Consider the following 18,663-nt stretch of genomic DNA (forward strand, 5'->3'; position numbering starts at 1 on the left):
TAGCTTTGAAAACATCTTTCTGTATTTTGTTTATTGACTTGTGGAATAGAATGTAGCAAATGCGACGTTTTGGGTTAGGACCTTTCTTCAAACTGTAGAGATGCTAGCTGAGTTACTCCAGCATTTTGTGTATCTATTCAAACCCTTGCTCCTTCACCACTCAAGGCAACATCCTGGTGTATCTCTTTGCACACTCTTTTCGGCACAACCACATCCTATGGAATGGTGAGCTGAACTGTAGACAATTTGCAGTCTGATCAGTGTTCTGTAGTTATAACATAACTTTCCACGCCCTGACTTGTGAAGAAGGCAATCAAAGGCACATTTTGGATTGCTTCAGGTATTGAAAGCCTTTGAAACAGAAAATGCTGGAAATAGCTGGCTAGACATGTGGAATGAAGAGTTCACCATCATTGGAGACATTAATATGCGCGTTTACTCATTGGTGTGAGGAAAATATTTTGCATTTCATAAGGGAAACATTGTTACAACACAGAGGGCTTGGGGGTGGTTATTTGGCCCATTGTTGCCACCATTTACTTTTTACTTATTTCCCCGGATTATTATGTTGTACCAGGGTTATGGAAAACCCTGGGGCATTGGATGACATGTAGACGATTGAGCGAATGAGACAGCTCTACCAAAGAGTTGGTACAACCTCGCCGAGCTGAATGACCCAGTTGCCCATTTAAATGCAGAAGGTCTCGACCTGAAACGTCACCCGTTCCTTCTAGCCTGGCTGCCTGAGTTACTCCAGCATCTTGTGTCTTATCTTCGGTGTAAACCAGCATCTGTAGTTCCTTCCCTCGCAGCCAAGGGGGTGAGGACCTCCACACTAGAGGTCGCTGGCGGTCACTGCGCTACCGACGGTTACCATGCTGCGGCACCTGGGCTGCGCCACCCGATCAGTCCACAACCTGCGCCGGGCGGCTCGCTTAATCCGGAGTGCAGCGGGGAGTAGGCCAGGGGCCTTGACAGCGGCAGCAGCAGCAGCGGGGACATCGCGCAGGTAAACCCAATGACAACGTCCAAAAGGGTGCGGACGCCAGGATTCGGGTGAACTACTGTCGTGGCGTCGGTTCAGTTGTGGATGAGCTGGGCGGTCACGTGTCTTCAGAACCCCTGCGCTGCCTCATGGGAATTGTAGTTCGGCGAGGACGGCGCAGAAGGGTCTACTTGGACTACAAATCCCAGGGGGCTGTGGCCGGGACGCTCCCCCCCCCCCAATCCTTCCACAGCTGAGACAGATGAAGCATGTTGGAAAGAACTGCAGAGAGACACAAAATGCAGGAGTACCTCAGCGGGATAGGTAGCATCTCTGGAGAGAAGGAATGGGTGACGTTTTGGGTCGAGACCCTTCTTCCTCCCTACCTATCTGTGTCCAAGACACCTCGCACTCCCTTCCGAACATTATCATCAAACCCGCCGACAAGGGAGGTACCTTGGTAGTCTGACACGCTAACCTCTACCACACTGAGGCCAGACGCCAACTCTCAAAAACCTACTTATGAATGAATAAGTTTATTGACCAAGTATGGGTAGACCAGCTCCCTTGGGTTCTTTTGGGCATCCGGACTGCTCCTAAGCTAGATCTCGGTGCGTCGTCCGCGGAGCTAGTATATGGCTCGACACTTCGAGTACCCGGAGATTTGTTTCCGGACCTTTCAGACCAGCTGCCTACAGTCCCATCGGTGTTAGCATCTCTCCGGGAACGGGTGGGCTCCCTGGCCCCAGTTCCAACTTCACGTCATGGGTGTCCCATGGTACATGAACCGCCTTCCCTGAAGGACTGTGAGTTTGTTTTTCTGCGAAAAGATGCCCATCGCGCCCCGTTGCAGAGGGTCTATCAAGGGCCGTTCCGGGTTTTGCGTAAGGGAACGGCTACCTTCACCTTAGACATGTGCGGCAAGAGTGAGCTCGTCTCGGTGTCCCGGCTCAAACCTGCACATTTGGATCCGGATCAACCAGTCCTGGTCGGTCAAACCCCTAGGAGAGGCCGACCTCCGTTAGTTCCGCTCAGTCCAGGACCCCCCGTTCCGACAGTTCCTCCAGGACCCCCCGTTCCGACAGTTCCTCCAGGACCCCCCGATCCGGTAGTTCCTCCAGGACCTCCCGTTCCGGCTGTTCCGCCAAGTCCGGAACCCCCGGCTCCTGTGGTTCAGGCTGTCCCTCTCCGTACTCGTTATGGTCGCGAAATCCGGCTCCCTGCTAGGTTCCGCACCTCGGGTTCTGGGGGGGGTCATGTAGCGACCATAGAGAATGGTCCAGGTCGTCGAACCCTCGGATTGGCCAGCGAGGTCACGTGTGAACGCGACCATGGGGATTGGTCCAGGGAGCGACATCGCTGATTGGCCAGCGATGTCATGTGCGCTTTTGGCGCCCGAAATAGACAGTTCGGCGAAGTCTTCGAAGAAGACAGTAAGTTTTTGATGGTTGTCCTTTACCTTGTTGTTTAACTCTGTATTCGAATATTGCGGCTGCAATAAACTTCTTCTACAACCAACAAGTTTTCGGACTCGCCATAACAGACCATTTTTTATTTTATCACTTCCAGCTGTCTGCCCTCCAAAGCCTCCAACTTTATCATTCCCCAGCCCCGCAAGGCCCGGTTTTATCTTCTCCCCAAAATCCATAAACAGAACATTATTTCTGCTTGCTCCTGTCCCACTGAATTAATTTCCACATACCTCGACTCCATCCTATCCCCCCTGGTCCAATCCCTCCATACCTATGTCCAAGACACCTCACAGGCCCTTCTGTCAGTCCGAAGAAGGGTCTCGACCGGAAACATCAGCTATTTCTTCTATCCAGAGGTGAAGCGTATCCTGGATAGCACAGTGGGGCTGAGGAGGTACTTGGCCACAGTCTATATGAACTTTTTATCATCAGACCACAAGCCTCTGTAAAACCAAGAGATGAGATTCCCCCAGTTGGAATTTTGCCTTTAGAAATTTGTGCAATTTGACAGACACCAGTAACTGCAGATACTGGCATCTTGAGCAAAACACATAGTTCTGGAGGATCTCGGCGGGGCCGAGAGCATCTGTGGAGGAAACCAGTCTGAAGGATTCCCCTCCTGAAAGATCATCTGTCCATTCTCTCCAAAGATGCTGCCTGACCCATTAAGTTCTTCAAGCACTTTGTTTTTGCTTGAGTGCTTACTTGCTTGTTTGTCATCTAAAGCAGACAGGGCTTTGGCTAGATTAATATTATTTCATAGGATGCAGTCTTCCAGAGTTTAATGTTCTTGGGACAGTCTTTGGCTTAGCATTGCCATTTAAAAATAGAAGAGATTGTTGGTGAATATTGGCCGCAGAGGGCAAGGAGTTTCATCTTGGAGGAGCTGGTTGTCATTGGGAGAAAGGAAAGCCATTATCTTGGATTCAATGAAGTGTCAGTGGAGGTTTCTGTCCTTTGACCTTGGCTGAATCTTCAGAGACCAAAATCAGCAAATGGGTAAAAATTAAATTAGATAAATCAATTATATGCATTTCTAAATCTTTAAACACAGTGACTTATAAATTCTAAATGGGTTTTAGAAGTCTTTGTGTATTGCTGAACTGTAAATTGAATTTGGCAAAGAATGGTGGGGAAGTTGGGGGGGGGGAAAGATATGGACAAAATCTTGTACAAAATAGGACACTGTTACAATGGGTGAGAGACAAATGAATATGGATTTGAAAATGTGCCGTCCTGCAATGTAGACAGTGGTAGAGGCACAAGAATGTTATGTTAACGTTAGATAGCTCCTCTGTCCCTCTCTTTCCCTTCCCAGTTCCCCCACTGCCTTCCTGTCTCCAACTACATCCTTTCTTTGGCCTGCCCCCTCCCTTGACATCAGTCTGAAGAAGGGTCTCGACCCGGAATGTCACCCATTCCTTCTCTCCTGAGATGCTGCCTGACCCGCTGAGTTACTCCAACATTTTGTGACACCTTCAATTTGTACCAGCATCTGCAGTTATTTTCCTACACAAGAATGTTATGTTTGTCTTTACTGGCAGAGACAGTGAGTGAATGGCAGTGCTGGCTTGAAGGGCCGAATGGCCTACTCCTGCACCTATTTTCTATGTATATATCTGCAGGATTGGTACATTAATGGGCCACTGTTAATTCTTGCTGTGAATAATCGAATCTGGGGGGACTTGATGGGAATATGGAGAATACAAAGTAGGATTTGTTTAAATGGGTACTTGATGGTCGGTGCGGATTTGAACTATAAATCAGAAAATGCTGGAAATACTGTGGGAAGAGTAGAGTTAATGTTTCAGGTCAAAGACCTTTCATCGGAACTGATTTTTATGTTTAGTTTAGTTTAGAGATGCAGCACGGAAACAGGCCCTTCGGCCCACGCCGATCAACGATCCCCGTGCACTAACACTATCCTGCACTAGGGACAATTTACAATCGTTACCAAAGCCAATTAACCTATAATCTATGGAATGTGGGATGAAACCAGGGCACCCAGGGAAAACCCACGCAGTCAAGGGGAGAATATACAAACTCCGTACAGACAGCACCTGTAGTCAGGATTGAACCGGGTCTCTGGTGCTGTAAGGCAGCAACTCTACTGCTGCATCACCATTCGTGTGGAGTTGGTTGGCTGAAGGGCCTGTTTCCATGTTGTATGACTCATGTTCTATGAGGGATGTTTCCATGTTGTATGAGGGATGTGATGCTGAGGATTTATAAGGCTCTGGTCAGGCTGCATTTGGAATATTGTGAGCAACGTTGGGCACCATAACTGAGGAAGGATGTGCTGACTCTGGGGAGGGTCCAGAGGAGGTTTACAAGAACGATCCCAGGAATGAGTAGGTTAACATACAATGAGCATTTGATGGCACTGGGCCTGTCCTCGCTGGAGTTTAGAAGAATGAGGGGGGGACCTCATTGAAACATACTGAATAGTGAAAGGCTTGGATAGAGTAGATGTGGAGAAGATGCTTCCACTCGTGGGAGAGTCTAGGACTAGAGGTCATAGCCTCATAATTAAAGGACATTCTTTTAGGGAGGAGATGAGGAGGAATTTCTGTAGTCAGGGTGGTGAATCTGTGGAATCCTTTGCCATAGTTTTTTGGTTAGGAAAGGCATAGAGGGATACAGGCATAAAACAGGCAAATGGGATTAGTTTAGAAAGACATCACAGTCTGCATGACAAATTGGGCTATTTCTGTGCTGTATGACTTTATGATTCATGAGACATATTTCAGACAAGAAAGTTGAAAGTGCTGGTTACTTGACTGGATGTCCATCCAGAAGTTCTCCTCCCATTGCAGCAGGAAGGATCCTGGAGTTGGTTGAAGGTATTAAAGGGGCTGGAAATCTTTGTAGTTGTGCTGGTAGGGGATTGAAAATTTGAGGTTTGATTCAAGGGAAGAAGATTAACTTGCGGGTAGAGAGGAAACTATCAATAAACTTAAAAGAACCTTCCAACACTCCAAAGTGCTACTTGCTTTTGAGAACCACTGACATTCTTGCCTTCTCTCGAATCTTGATGATGGGACAATCACCCAAATTATGATAGTTAAATAATCCTTCTTCTTACCTGTTCTCTTGCCCGCTAGAAAAGCTAGAGTTTGATTTGACATTTTATGAATGTTGGCCTTTCATAAATACATAGATACATAGGCAATAGGTGCAGGAGTAGGCCATTCGGCCCTTCGAGGCAGCACCATTCAATGTGATCATGGCTGATCATCCACAATCAGTACCCCTTTCCTGCCTTCTCCCCATACCCATTGATTCCGCTAGCCCTGAGAGCTCTATCTAACTCTCTTTTGAATGCATCCAGTGAATCGGCCTCCACTGCCTTCTGAGGCAGAGAATCCCACAAATTCACAACTCTCTGGGTGAAAAGGTTTTTCCTCATCTCAGTTCTAAATGGCCTACACCTTATTCTTAAACTGTGGCCCTGGTTCTGGACTTCCCCAACATTGAGAACATGTTTCTGACATATGGCTTGTCCAATCCCTTAATAATTTTATATGTTTCTATAAGATCACCTCTCATCCTTCTAAATTCCAGTGAATACAAGCCCAGTCGTTCCATTCTTTCATCATACGTCAGTCCTGCCATCCTGGGAATGAACCTCGTGAACCTACGCTGCACTCCCTCAATAGCAAGAATGTCCTTCCTCAAATTAGGAGAACAAAACTGCACACAATACTCCAGATGTGGTCTCACCAGGGCCCTGTGCAACTGCAAAAGGACCTCTTTGCTCCTGTACTCAAATCCTCTCATTATGAAGGCCAACATGCCATTAGCTTTCTTCAATGCCTGCTGTACTTGCATGCGTACTTTCAGTGACTGATGTACAAGGACACCCAGGTCTCGTTGCACTTCTCTTTTTCCTAATCTGACACCATTCAGTCTGAAGGAGTGTCTCGACCCGAAACGTCACCCATTCCTTCTCTCCAGACATGCTGCCTGACCCGTTGAGTTACTCCAGCATTTTGTGTCTACCATTCAGACAATAATCTCCCGCCTTGTTCTTGCCACCAAAGTTGATAACCTCACATTTATCCACATTATTCTGCATTTGCCATGCATCTGCTCACCCAGGCAACCTATCCAAGTCACCCTGCATCCTCATAGCATCCTCTTCACAGTTCACACTGCCACCCAGCTTTGTGTCATCTGCAAATTTGCTAATGTTACTTTTAACTCCTTCATCAATAGCTGCGGTCCCAACACCGAGCCTTGCGGCACCCCACTAGTCACTGCCTGCCATTCTGAAAGGGTCCCGTTAATTCCTACTTTTTGTTTCCTGTCTGCTAACCAATTTTCTATCATTATCAATATCCTACCCTTGATACCATGTGCTCTAATTTTGCCCACTAATCTCCTGTGTGGGACCTTACCAAAGGCCATGAAAGACCTCTGGGGAAAGAATTGAGAGGAAAACCCTAGTGTTGGCTGGGTTTGAGAATCATAAACCGCAAGGTCGTCCGTTCCTTCCAAGTTTGCTGAACTTACCAGATGCAATATCTTGCATCCCAAATGTTAATATTAACTGGCCTTACTTTTCACCAAGCACTTATTACTTGCTTCATCCCTCATCATGATTGCTGAGGTTCATCCCCGTGTCCTTTATTGTTGGAATTTACCATGTGCTTTTGTGCAAAACATGGATAGGTTGCCAACTGGCAAACTGTGGGTTGCCAAATAAAAAAGTAATTGTAATGATGGTCTGGATAAATTTAGCAAAATGTTTACATTGTTGGCTCCACAATCCCATAAGCTTGTATAATAGCCAATGCTTTGACAATCTGACATTGAATATCCATCTTCAAATGCAGCACTTGTTCTTTGTTTTACTTTGTTCTGGATGTGGTGGAATACATTGTAGTGGTTGACTTTATATTTAGTCTCTTTGAAGTCATAACAGTATCAATCATATCACTTCCCAATGTCTCTGAAAATTCTCAAAACGCTGCAGAAAAAAAGAGAGTTGAATTGTAGTGACTGCCGATGTAAAGGCTTTAAATGCTGCTAAAGTACAGATCTTTATCAATTCTACCAATTGATTTCTGTCAGAAACCTAGAAAATAGGTGCAGGAGGAGGCCATTCGGCCCCTCGAGCCACCACCGCTATTCAATGTGATCATGGCTGATCATCCACAATCAGTACCCTGTTCCTGCCTTCTCCCCACCTCAGAGCTCTATCTAACTCTCTTGAATGCATCCAGTGAATCAGCTTCCACCGCCTTCTGAGGCAGAGAATCCCACAAATTCACAACTCTCTGGGTGAAAAGCTTTTTCCTCATCTCATTCTAATTGGCCTACCCCTTATTCGTAAACTGTGGCCCCTAGTTTTGGACTCCCCCAACATCGGGAACATGCTTCCTGCATCTAGCATGTCCAATCCCTTAATAATTGTACATGTTTCTATAAGATCACGTCCATCCTTCTAAATTCCAGTGTATATAAGCTCTAAGAATCCATCTCGGAGGCACTCTACAAACTCCCGTTCTTGGGGTCCAGTACCAACCTGATTTTCCTAGTCTACCTGCATGTTGAAATCTCCCATAACCACCGTTGCATTACCTTTGTTACATGCCAATTTTAACTCCTGATGCAACTTGCACCCTATCTCTAGGCTACTGTTTGGGGGCCTGTAGATAACTCCCATTAGGGTTTTTTTACCCTTACAATTTCTCAGTTCTATCCACAATGATTCTACATCTTCTGATTCTATGTCTCCCCTCGCAAGGGACTGAATTTCATTCCTTACCAACAGAGCTTCCCCACCCCCTCTGCCCACCTGTCTGTCTTTTTGATAGGACGTATACCCCTGAATATTCAGTTCCCAGTTCTGATCCTCTTGCAGCCATGTCTCTGTAATTCCCACAACATCATACTTACCAATCTCTAACTGAGCCTCAAGCTCATCCATTTTATTTCTTGTACTTCGCACATTTTAATTCGGTATTCACCTCCCCTCTAACACCAGTTCATATTTCACCTGGCCTTACTCTCTTATCTCTTCTTGAACTTTCCATCCCATTAATTCGGGTGTCTTTCGTGACTTTTCCTGTACTCTCTTCCCCTTTAACTCCATCCCAATTTGTCAACCCCTCCCCCCCGCTATTTAGTTTAAACCCACCCGTGTAGCACTAGCAAACCTTTCATCTGATCTCAACTTATGTGTTTTTTTTTAAATGGTGGAACCATCCGGTTTTGTCCCAAAATTGGCTCGGAAATCTTCAATTTTGCAGAACATAATTAGCCTCTGCCTTTCTTGCCAGGAGCGATTCAGAATTCTCTTACCACTCAAATGCTGTTTGCATTAGCAGAGAATCCAAAATATTTACAACAGGCAAAAAGTACAATTTTGTGATTAAAACCAGAAATTGTTGGCAATATAATCAAGTGGCAGCTGTGGAAAGAAGAATAGAGAATTTTTTTCTGGTTGATGATCGGAACTCCTGATGCAAAGCCATCAATCAGAATGCTCCACAGATGTTGCCCGAACTGCAAATTTTTATCCATTTTTATTTTTATTTCTGAGCACCAGCATCTCAGTTTTTTTTGCTAAGGTGTTTACATATAAATGATGGCCCTTGATTGATTCAAGTTATGTGGGCTGCCTTATGCTTTCTTTGGATATCCATGTTGTATTCCAAAATTAGGAAAGTAAGTTATGATAAAATGTACTTAAATATTATTGGCTATTATCATAAGTAATGGAGAGAGATTTTGTGCTTGAATCAACAGGAGCTATCCCAGGAGAAGTCTTGGAAGGACAATTTTTCTAACCATGGCAACAGGAGGCAGTAAGGAGCCACCATCTTCATCAGGCCACAAGAGACACTCCAATCGGTTGATCCATGAGAAGTCTCCTTACTTGTTGCAACATGCACATAACCCTGTGGACTGGTAATCAAGCAGCACTTTATACATCTCAGTGAAAATAGTTGGAAATTAAATCTGACGTGTTGGGAGATTTAAAAATAATTTTATTTCTGATTATTCTGCTCATCTATTCTGCGCATCTATCTAATTGTATATTAATGATTTGGACGAGTGGATTGAAGGCTTTGTGGCAAAGTTTGCGGATGATAAGAAAATAGGTGGAGGGGCAGGTAGTGTAGAGAAAGCAGGGACTGCAGAACTTGGACAAGTTGGGAGAGCGGGCAGAAAAGTAACAGATGGAATATCGTGTAGAAAGTGTGGAATATCGATGCAAAGTGGAGTCATGCATTTTGGTAGTAGGTATAAAGGCGTAGACTATCTTCGAAATGGGGTGAGAATCCAGAAATCGGAGGTGCAAAGGGACTTGGGAGTGCTGGTGCAGGATCCACAAAAGGTTATCTGCAAGTCGAATTAGTAGTAAAGAAAGCAAACTCAATGCTTGGATTTATTTCAAGAGGGCTTGTATACAAAAACAGGGATGTAATGTTGAGGCTCTTTAAGGTGTTGGTAAGGCTGCATTTGGAATATTGTGAGCAATTTTGGGCACCATCTCTGAGGAAGGATGTGCTGGCTCTGGAGAGGGTCCAGAGGAGGTTTACAAGAATGATCTCGGGAATGAGGTTAACCTATGATGAGCGTTTGGTGGCACTGGGCATGTACTCGCTGGAGTTTAGAAGAATGAGGGGGGACCTCATTGAAACATATAGAATAGTGAAAGGCTTTGATAGAGTGGATGTGGAGAGGATGTTTCCATTAGTAGGAAAGTCTAGAACTAGTAATAGCCTCATAATTAAAGGATGTTCTTTTAGGAAGATGAGGAGAAATTTCTTTAGTCAGATGGTGGTGAATCTGTGGAATTCTTTGCCACAGAAGGCTGTAAAGTCAGTGGATATTTTTAAGGCAGAGATAGATAGATTCTTTGATTAGTACAGATGTCAGATGTTATGGGGAGAAGGCAGGAGAATGGGGTTAGGAGGGAGAAATAGATCAGCCATGATTGAATGGTGGAGTAGACCTGATAGGCTGAATGGCCTAATTCTATTCCTATTCCTTAAGACCTTATCTGCAATAAGGAGCTGCCTGTTCTGTGGACCAACCCTCTCACTATTTAGATTCTTGATGTTGGTTGACAATTGATCAAACATTTTCCCCAGTCACTAGTATTGTACATCACTAGAGATTCAACCCCGTTTCAGTCTGAAATATACTGAAATATATAATCTTTTTTAAGCAGATGGGGAAAAATGGAAATGGTTGGTATTCATAGCAAGAGGATTTGAGTTTAGGAGCAGGGAGGGAGCAGGGAGGTTCTACTGCAGTTGTACAGGGCCTTGGTGAGACCACACCTGGAGTATTGTGTGCAGTTTTGGTCTCCTAATCTGAGGAAAGACGTTCTTGCCTTGGAGGGAGTACAGAGAAGGTTCACTAGATTGATCCCTGGGATGGCGGGACTTTCATATGAAGAAAGACTGGATAGATTAGGCTTGTACTCGCTGGAATTTAGAAGACTGAGGGGGGATCTTATAGAAACATATAAAATTCTTAAGGGGTTGGAGAGGCTAGATGCGGGAAGATTGTTCCCGATGTTGTGGGAGTCCAGAACCAGGGGTCACAGCTTAAGGATAAGGGGGAAGTCTTTTAGGACCGAGATGAGAAAACATTTCTTCACACAGAGAGTGGTGAGTCTGTGGAATTCTCTGCCACAGAAGGTAGTTGAGGCCAGTTCATTGGCTATATTAAAGAGGGAGTTAGATGTGGCCCTTTTTGCTAAAGGGATCAGGGGGTATGGAGAGAAGGCAGGTACAGGTTACTGAGCTGGATGATCAGCCATGATCATATTGAATGGCGGTGCAGGCTCGAAGGGCCGAATGGCCTACTCCTGCACCTATTTTCTATGTTTCTATGTTTTTCTATGTTGCTTTTTCTCTCCAGCACTCTTGTCATAGTAATCGGTGCTGTGGATGATGTTTTGTATGGAGACGTATTGTTTGGTTACAGTTGTTCTGCTTACTTACAGATCAGCTTACTGTGTAGATGAATAAGGCAGATGAGGGAGTTGCAAGTTGTCCTGTATAGTGTTGGCTCATTGAGAAATTATTTTACCCTTATTTAGTTTGTGTTTTTTTACATGGCCTGCACCAACCTCTGCCAGGCATGACATGGTGGGTTTGAACTGCGGCTAGTACACTCATATGGTGCATGCTTACGTAGGGACCAATGTAGGAATAAAAGAGTTGTTGAAAATTAAGTCCGAGTCTCATAAAGCTTACCTTCCATGACGTTGGCAACTGAATGATTAACTGTGTTGGAGTTGTTGACAAATCACTGAAATCAATTTGCTAACTCGGACACAAAGCTGGGTAAAGCCCAATGCTGAAGTGTGTGAACCATAGATCCAAACTTGTCCTTTCAATAGACAATTTCCTTGCAAATGTGCTGCATTTACCATATTGATAAATAGATTTGTCCTTGGCCTTCATTGCTAAATGTTTGGTAACGAAATAGATGCACATTGTACATGGCTCTTAGAGCTTTTTTCCACATGAGGTGAAATGTATGTATTCTGGGGTAAGTGCCTGGGGCTTGTGAATTTCTCCTAATACTTGTCTTGCACGATACTCTGTCCCCAAATGTTGAATTCACAATTATAGAGTCATTCTGTTTCATTCCAGGTATCCATGGGGACCAGAAGCTTTTGCCAAAGCAAAGAAGGAACACAAGCCAATCTTTCTGTCAGGTAAACCCAGGTCCATCTATTTTCTTCTTTTCCACATTTCCTATCTGTTCCCTGTTTAGGTTTAATTTGGATAAATGTGGGGTGTTGACTAATGGTAAGGCAATCCAGGGTAGGAATTGTGCAATAAAAGACGGGGGAGTGTTGTAGAACCGAGAGACCCGAGGGTGGGTAGGTACATAATTCCATGAAAATTGTGAACAGATGGACAAGATGGTGAAGAAGACGTATGGCATATTGCCTTTACTGGTCAAGGTATTGGTCAGAGTTGGAACACCATGTTATAGCTGTATAAGGCTTTGGTAAGGCCACATGTGGAGTAATGTGTACAATTCTGGTTGCCCTACTGGAGGAAGAATGGCTTTAAACTGTAAAGGGTGGAGAAGGGATTTACAAGGATTTTGAGCAACAAAAAAAACTGCTGGAGGAACTCGGTGGTTCAGGCAACATCGGTGGAGGGAACGGACAGATGACATTTTGGGTTTAGATCCTTCTTCAGACTAAAACGTCATCTGTCTATTTCCTCCACAGATGCTGTCTGACCTGAGTTATTTTGTTCCAGCAGGTTTTTTTATGCTAAAGATTCTAACACCTGCAGTTTCTTGTGTCTCCATTGTACAGGAATGTTTCTGCGGCTGGGGAGTTTAAATTATGAGGAGAGTTAGATATGCTAGGTCTTTCTTTCCTGGAGCATTGGAGGCTGTGTGGTGAACTTAGAGATGAATAAAATCCTGAAGGGCATAGATAAAGTGAATAGCTGCTGTCTTTTCCCCAGGGTAAGGGAGTCAATAAACTAGATTAGGTTTAAGGTGAGAGGGGAAAGATTTAAAAGGGATCTGATGGGCAACTTTTTCAACAGAGAGGATTGATACATGGATGAGCTGTCAGGGGAAGTGGCAGAGATGGGAAGACGCTTGGACAGGTACATAAACAGGAAAGATTTGGAGGGAATATTGATCAGACGCAGGCAAGTGGGTCGCTCGGTTAGGTAACTTGGTCGCCGTGGGCAGGTTTGGCCAAAGGGCCTGTTTCTGTACTGTGTGTTCTGTAATAAATTTCCAGTTGTTTATTTTTATTTCTACCCTTTTCCAGTTGGGTATTCCACATGCCACTGGTGCCATGTTATGGAACGAGAATCATTTGAAAATGAAGAGATCGGTAAAATAATGAACGAGAACTTTGTTTGCATCAAGGTTGATCGGGAAGAGCGGCCAGATGTTGACAAAGTTTACATGGCGTTTGTGCAGGTGAGCCAACTGTTTGAAATTGCCTGCGATTCTCCCCTTTTTATTCGAGCTAGTTATGAAGGGCACAATCATCCAACCGTGGGCAGATCCTTGTGATCCTCTCTGGGATGAGGTGGCTGGTGAGGCCAATTTGGGAATGGCCAACTCTTCCACAGGGTGGATGGGTGATGGCTAATGGGATCGCGGGCAATTAGTTTGTGCGGTGGAGCTCCTCTGCAGTTTATGCCTGTGTTCGCTCTCAATGTGCAACCTTGAGGTTCTCAATACCAACCCAAATGCACATGTCCACATTCCGCAGTCGTAGGCCAAGAGTTCAGTGGAAATGCTGTACTTTATACAAGCTTTATGAACGCCCTTGAACCTTCTCCTTTGTCTGCCTGGTAGTCTATTCCCATGACAGCTAGGAAGAAAATGACTGCCAAGAAATCTGGTATTTGGCATGCGAACAATGTGGCCTGCCTGGTGCAGCCAATTGAATGTAGCTAGGACATCAATGTTGGTGTTGTTGTGGAGACAGCATTGGTGGTATTTTCCTATGTCTTGAGATGCTTTCTGTAGCTAGTCCAGATCTTAGTGGCATGTGAGGACAGAGATCATTGTAGAATAGACAATAGACAATGGGTGCAGGAGTAGGCCATTTGGCCCTTCGAGCCAATGTGATCATGGCTGATCATTCACAATCAGTATCCTGTTCCTGCTCTATCCCCAAACTGCCTGACTCCGCTATCATTAAGAACTCTATTTAACTCTCTCTTGAAAGCATCCAGAGAATTGGCCTCCACCGCCTTCTGAGGCAGAGAATTCCACAGATTTACAACTCTCTGAGTGAAAAAGTTTTTCCTCGTCTCCGTTTTAAATGGCCTACCCCTTATTCTTAAACTGTGGCCCCTGGTTCTGGACTCCCCCAACGTTGGGAACATGTTTCCTGCCTCTAGCATGTCCAATCCCTTAATAATCCTATATGTTTCAATAAGATCCCCTCTCACCCTTCTAAATTCCAGTGTATACAAGCCCAGTCGCTCCAGTCTTTCAACATACGATAGTCCCGCCATTCCGGGAATTAACCTAGTGAACCTACGCTGCACTCCCTCAATAGCAAGAATGTCCTTCCTCATATTTGGAGACCAAACCTGCACACAGTATTCCAGGTGTGGTCTCACTAGGGCACTGTACAACTGCAGAAGGACCTCTTTGCTCCTATACTCAACTCCTCTTGTCATGAAGGCCAACATTCCATTAGCTTTCTTCACTGACTGCTGTTCCCCAGTAGACCAGGATTTTGTGCCAGGTCTGAGAGCTTGATCTTCAAACTCTGATTTTTTTCAATTGAACACTGAACGGGACAGATCGTTCATAGCTGTGCTAATGCCTAATCATGAGTTTGACCATCATTCCTCATCAATGAGAGGGGTGGGGGAAACAGAGACATGGGAAATGTTCCATGTTTTCCAGGGTCTTGCAGTGAATCTTTATCAGAGAGCAGTGTGATACATTGGGGAAGGTAAGACAAGGCATCTGTCATACGAACGTTAAGAGTAAAAAACATTCTCGTGATTTTATTTAGCAAATGAGTTGCAGGGAGCTAACCATCAACAAAATCAAGGAATTAATTGTTGACTTCAGAAAGGAGAAGTCTGCAGACTATGTGCTGGTTTTCATTGAAGGATCAGTGGTGGAATGAATTAGTATCTTCAAATTCTTAGGTATTAACAACTTGAATGACTTGTCCTGCGGCTAGCATGTAGATATAGCAACGAAGAAGGCGCGGCTGTGCCTTTACTTTTTTCAAAGTTTAAGAAGATTAAGTGTGTCACTGAAGATACTCCAGCAAACCTCTACAGATGCATGGTTGATAGTATCTTGACTCATTGCGCCATGGCCTGATATGGATATTGCAATGCACAGGACTGCAACAGACTGCAGGGAGTGGTGAACTAAGCCTGGTCCATCATGGGCACAACAGTCCCCACCGTCAAAAGCATCCACATGAAGCTTTGCCTCAAGAAGGCAACTTCTGTCATGAAGGATTCCCACCATCCAGGCTCAGCCTTCTCGCTGCTACCATCTGGCAGAAGGTACAGAAGACCGAAGTCACACACTACTAGGTTCAGGAACAGCTACTTTCCAGCAATCATTAGACCATTGAACAGACTTGCTCAACTCTAATGCTACTATGGTAGCAGAACATTACAGACCACCTTTTGTACTACCATCAACCTGTTTTGCTAATTGTCTTGCACTAATGCCTTGGATGCTTTGCAGTCTTTCTCTTTTGTTGACTTACTGAATTTGTGTAATTTATACATAATTTATATTATTGTGTGTTTGTCTGATTCTATGTGCCTGTTTAATACTGCTGCACGTAAGATTTCCATTTCATCTGTCCTTACTGTACATGTGCATATGACTCTAAACTCCGCTTGGCTTGGCGTGAGGTTGGACTTTTGAGCGTTGCAAAATTACATGTCAACTGCATATTGCAGCTTCGTACTGCGATGTGGCTAACCTTTGGTAGTTGGAATGCACACTGTGATTGGGGGAGTGTCCCTTCAGGTAAAGGGAGGAGGCAGTTGAGGAGAACCCGGATAATGTGGCAGATGGCAGGGCAACCCCTCTGGCCACATCACAGTCTACTTCAACACAGTATCACCCTGCTACCAAATTAACATTTCACAAGTTTTACATCATGCAGGCTCTGGGCTGTTCAGCGTGTAGTTTGCATTTATAGTTCAAACAAGGATTCAATTTTAATGTAATATGAACATTGACCAGTGCAGCTCAGGATCCAGCCCTTAGGCATTCGATGTCTGTATTAACCATGATACCAATGCAGACCAATCCCATCTGCCTGTCAATAACCCTTTAATCCCTGTCTGTTCGTGTATCTGTGTAAATGCTGCTTAAATGTTAATATTGTTTCCACCAATGATTCAATGATACTTTTTTGTCACATGTACCTAGGCACAGTGAAATGATTTGTTTTGCATACACCCCAGTAAAATCATGCAGCAGAGTACACAAGAGCCGCCATGTTTCTGGTGCCGACAAAATTAAAATAGTTCACCGAACAGTCCTATCTTCCGTCTGCCACTGCCCGCGGCAGCAGGTGGCGCCCCCACGCTGAGTCCCCCTTCGTTCTCGTTGGCCACCCGCCGGGTCTCCCCACTTTCTTGGTGGCCCCCCCATTAGGTTGCTCTAGATGGCACCCCTACGCTCCTGACAGCCCTCCTCACTCTCAGCGGTTGCTCGCGGATACCGTCTACAATGGTGGCTCAGGGCAGAGTTTGGAGTCTGTGTGAGTGAGCTGGGCCTAACTCCATGCTTAGTGAGCGAGTCCTTGGTCTGCTTTGGGCTTGCCGGGGCAGCTGGTGGGCTTGGCCCCTGCTCCCCAGGATCCCCCCCACTGTGGCTCTCCGGGATACCCCCGGCACGCGGCTCCACATCCCTTGGTAGCATGCTCTGGACACCTACCACACTCCTAAGAAAAATAACTTGCTTTGCAAACCTGTGGATGGTTCCATCCTGATAAAAAAGCTCTTGACTATTAACACTGTATATGCCAACCATAATTATATACACTTCTATCACTTTCACTCCATGCGTCAGAGATAGCAATCCAAGTTTGGCCAACCTCTCCTTATACCTAATACCCTCTAATCCAGGCAACATCCTGGTGAGCCTCTTTTTTGCATGTTCTCCAAAATCTCCGCATACTTCTTATAACGTGGTGACTGGAACTGCAACAATGCTCCAAATATGGCTTAACCATTAATTTATACAGCTGTAAAGTTGTACTGACATATATTCAATGTACTGACAGGCCAGAGAGAGAGTGAATGTTTCTGGTCTAAGACCTGAAGTATTAACTCTATTCATCTCTCCGCAGATACAGAGTGTTTCCAACAGTTTTTGTGTTTACAGGGAAATTTATACTGATAGATAAGGAAATGGCAGAGAATGTTTCCAAGTATTTTATGCCTATCCTCACAAATAATCTATGGACATAGTGTACTAGAGTGAATGTTTGGTTTAGTTCAGTTAAAAGATACAGTGTGGAAACAGGTGATTCGGCTCACCGAATCCGCGCTGACCAGTGATCACCCCGTACGCTAAAACTATCCCGCACACTAGGGCCAAATTACAATTCTTACTGAAGCCAATTAACCTTCAAACCCGTACGTCTTTGGAAGGAGTGTGGGAGGAAACAGGAGCACCCAGAGAAAACCCACGCAGTCACAGGGAGATGGTACAAACTTCATACAGACGGCACTCGTAGTCAGGATCGAAGTCGGGTCTCTGGCGCTGTTAGGCAACAACTCTACCACTGCGCCACCATGCCACTGAAAGAAATTAGCATTATTAAAATAAAACTAATATTGGAGAAATTAATGAAACTGGTGGCTTGAATTTAAATGATTTGGTAGCGGGATTTCCATTATCAGCAAACTTGACAATACGACATCTGCTCCCTAAATCCAAGTTGTATGTACCTGAGTAGAGACGTTTTGCTTCAAATATGTAGAAGCCTGGTGGGATAACTTTTGGAATAGTGCGTACAATTCTAGTCTCCCTAATAAAGGAAGGAAATACTAGTGACAGAAGGCTGTAAAGTTTTATCACATTGATTACTGGTATAGTGGTTTTTGTTGTATAAGGAGAAATTTAGTAGAATGGGTCTTTGCTTACAAATTTAGAAGAATATGGTGAATCTGTGTAAGTGTATAAACTTTTCCTTGGTTTATCACCTGCAATATGGCCTAAAATAACGAATTGTGTATGATTTTTTAGTAAATAAAGGACATCCAAAAATACCTGCAACACAAGGTGTAAGTTCATAGAGTCAGAAAGGTACAGCACGGAAATAGGCTCTTCCGCTCAATTCATCCTTGCCGACCAAGTTGCTTAACTGAACCAGTCCCATTTGCCTCCACACACCCCATATTCCTCTAAACCTTTCCTCTCGTGTACCTGTTTCCCGTGGAGTAAAGCAGTTCGAGATTGGGGTCTACTTTTAACTTCCTGATAGCCTTTAGGAAGCAGCAGTAAATGTCAGCTTTATTGGTGATATCCAGAATCATGAATAATGTTGGATGTTATCCTTTTCCCCTAAAGCTTTCTGCACTCAGTTTCTGCATGTATATTTTACCTTTTGTCAAGTCACGGTGAGACAGGTTGGCGGTAAGTTCAGGAAAGGATTGTATTTAAAGTAGATTCTGGATCTATACTATGAAATGACCTAAAGCCTACTGTATCCAAGAGGTTTAGGATGGT

At 44.6% G+C, this 18,663-nt stretch overlaps 1 protein-coding gene across 1 annotated transcript in view; it reads left to right on the forward strand.

The window, feature by feature from the left end:
• Nucleotides 1-875: 875 nt before the first annotated feature.
• spata20 (spermatogenesis associated 20) overlaps nt 876-18,663 on the forward strand; it is a 220,465-nt gene continuing 202,677 nt past the window's right edge. The window contains exons 1-4 of the mRNA XM_078401845.1: nt 876-1,009; nt 9,214-9,375; nt 12,084-12,148; nt 13,238-13,392. Of these exons, the coding sequence (XP_078257971.1) occupies nt 876-1,009; nt 9,214-9,375; nt 12,084-12,148; nt 13,238-13,392 (516 nt within the window). The remainder of the gene's footprint in view (nt 1,010-9,213; nt 9,376-12,083; nt 12,149-13,237; nt 13,393-18,663) is intronic.

This window comes from Rhinoraja longicauda, chromosome 6, assembly GCF_053455715.1.
Source record: "Rhinoraja longicauda isolate Sanriku21f chromosome 6, sRhiLon1.1, whole genome shotgun sequence".
Taxonomy (NCBI): domain Eukaryota; kingdom Metazoa; phylum Chordata; class Chondrichthyes; order Rajiformes; family Arhynchobatidae; genus Rhinoraja; species Rhinoraja longicauda.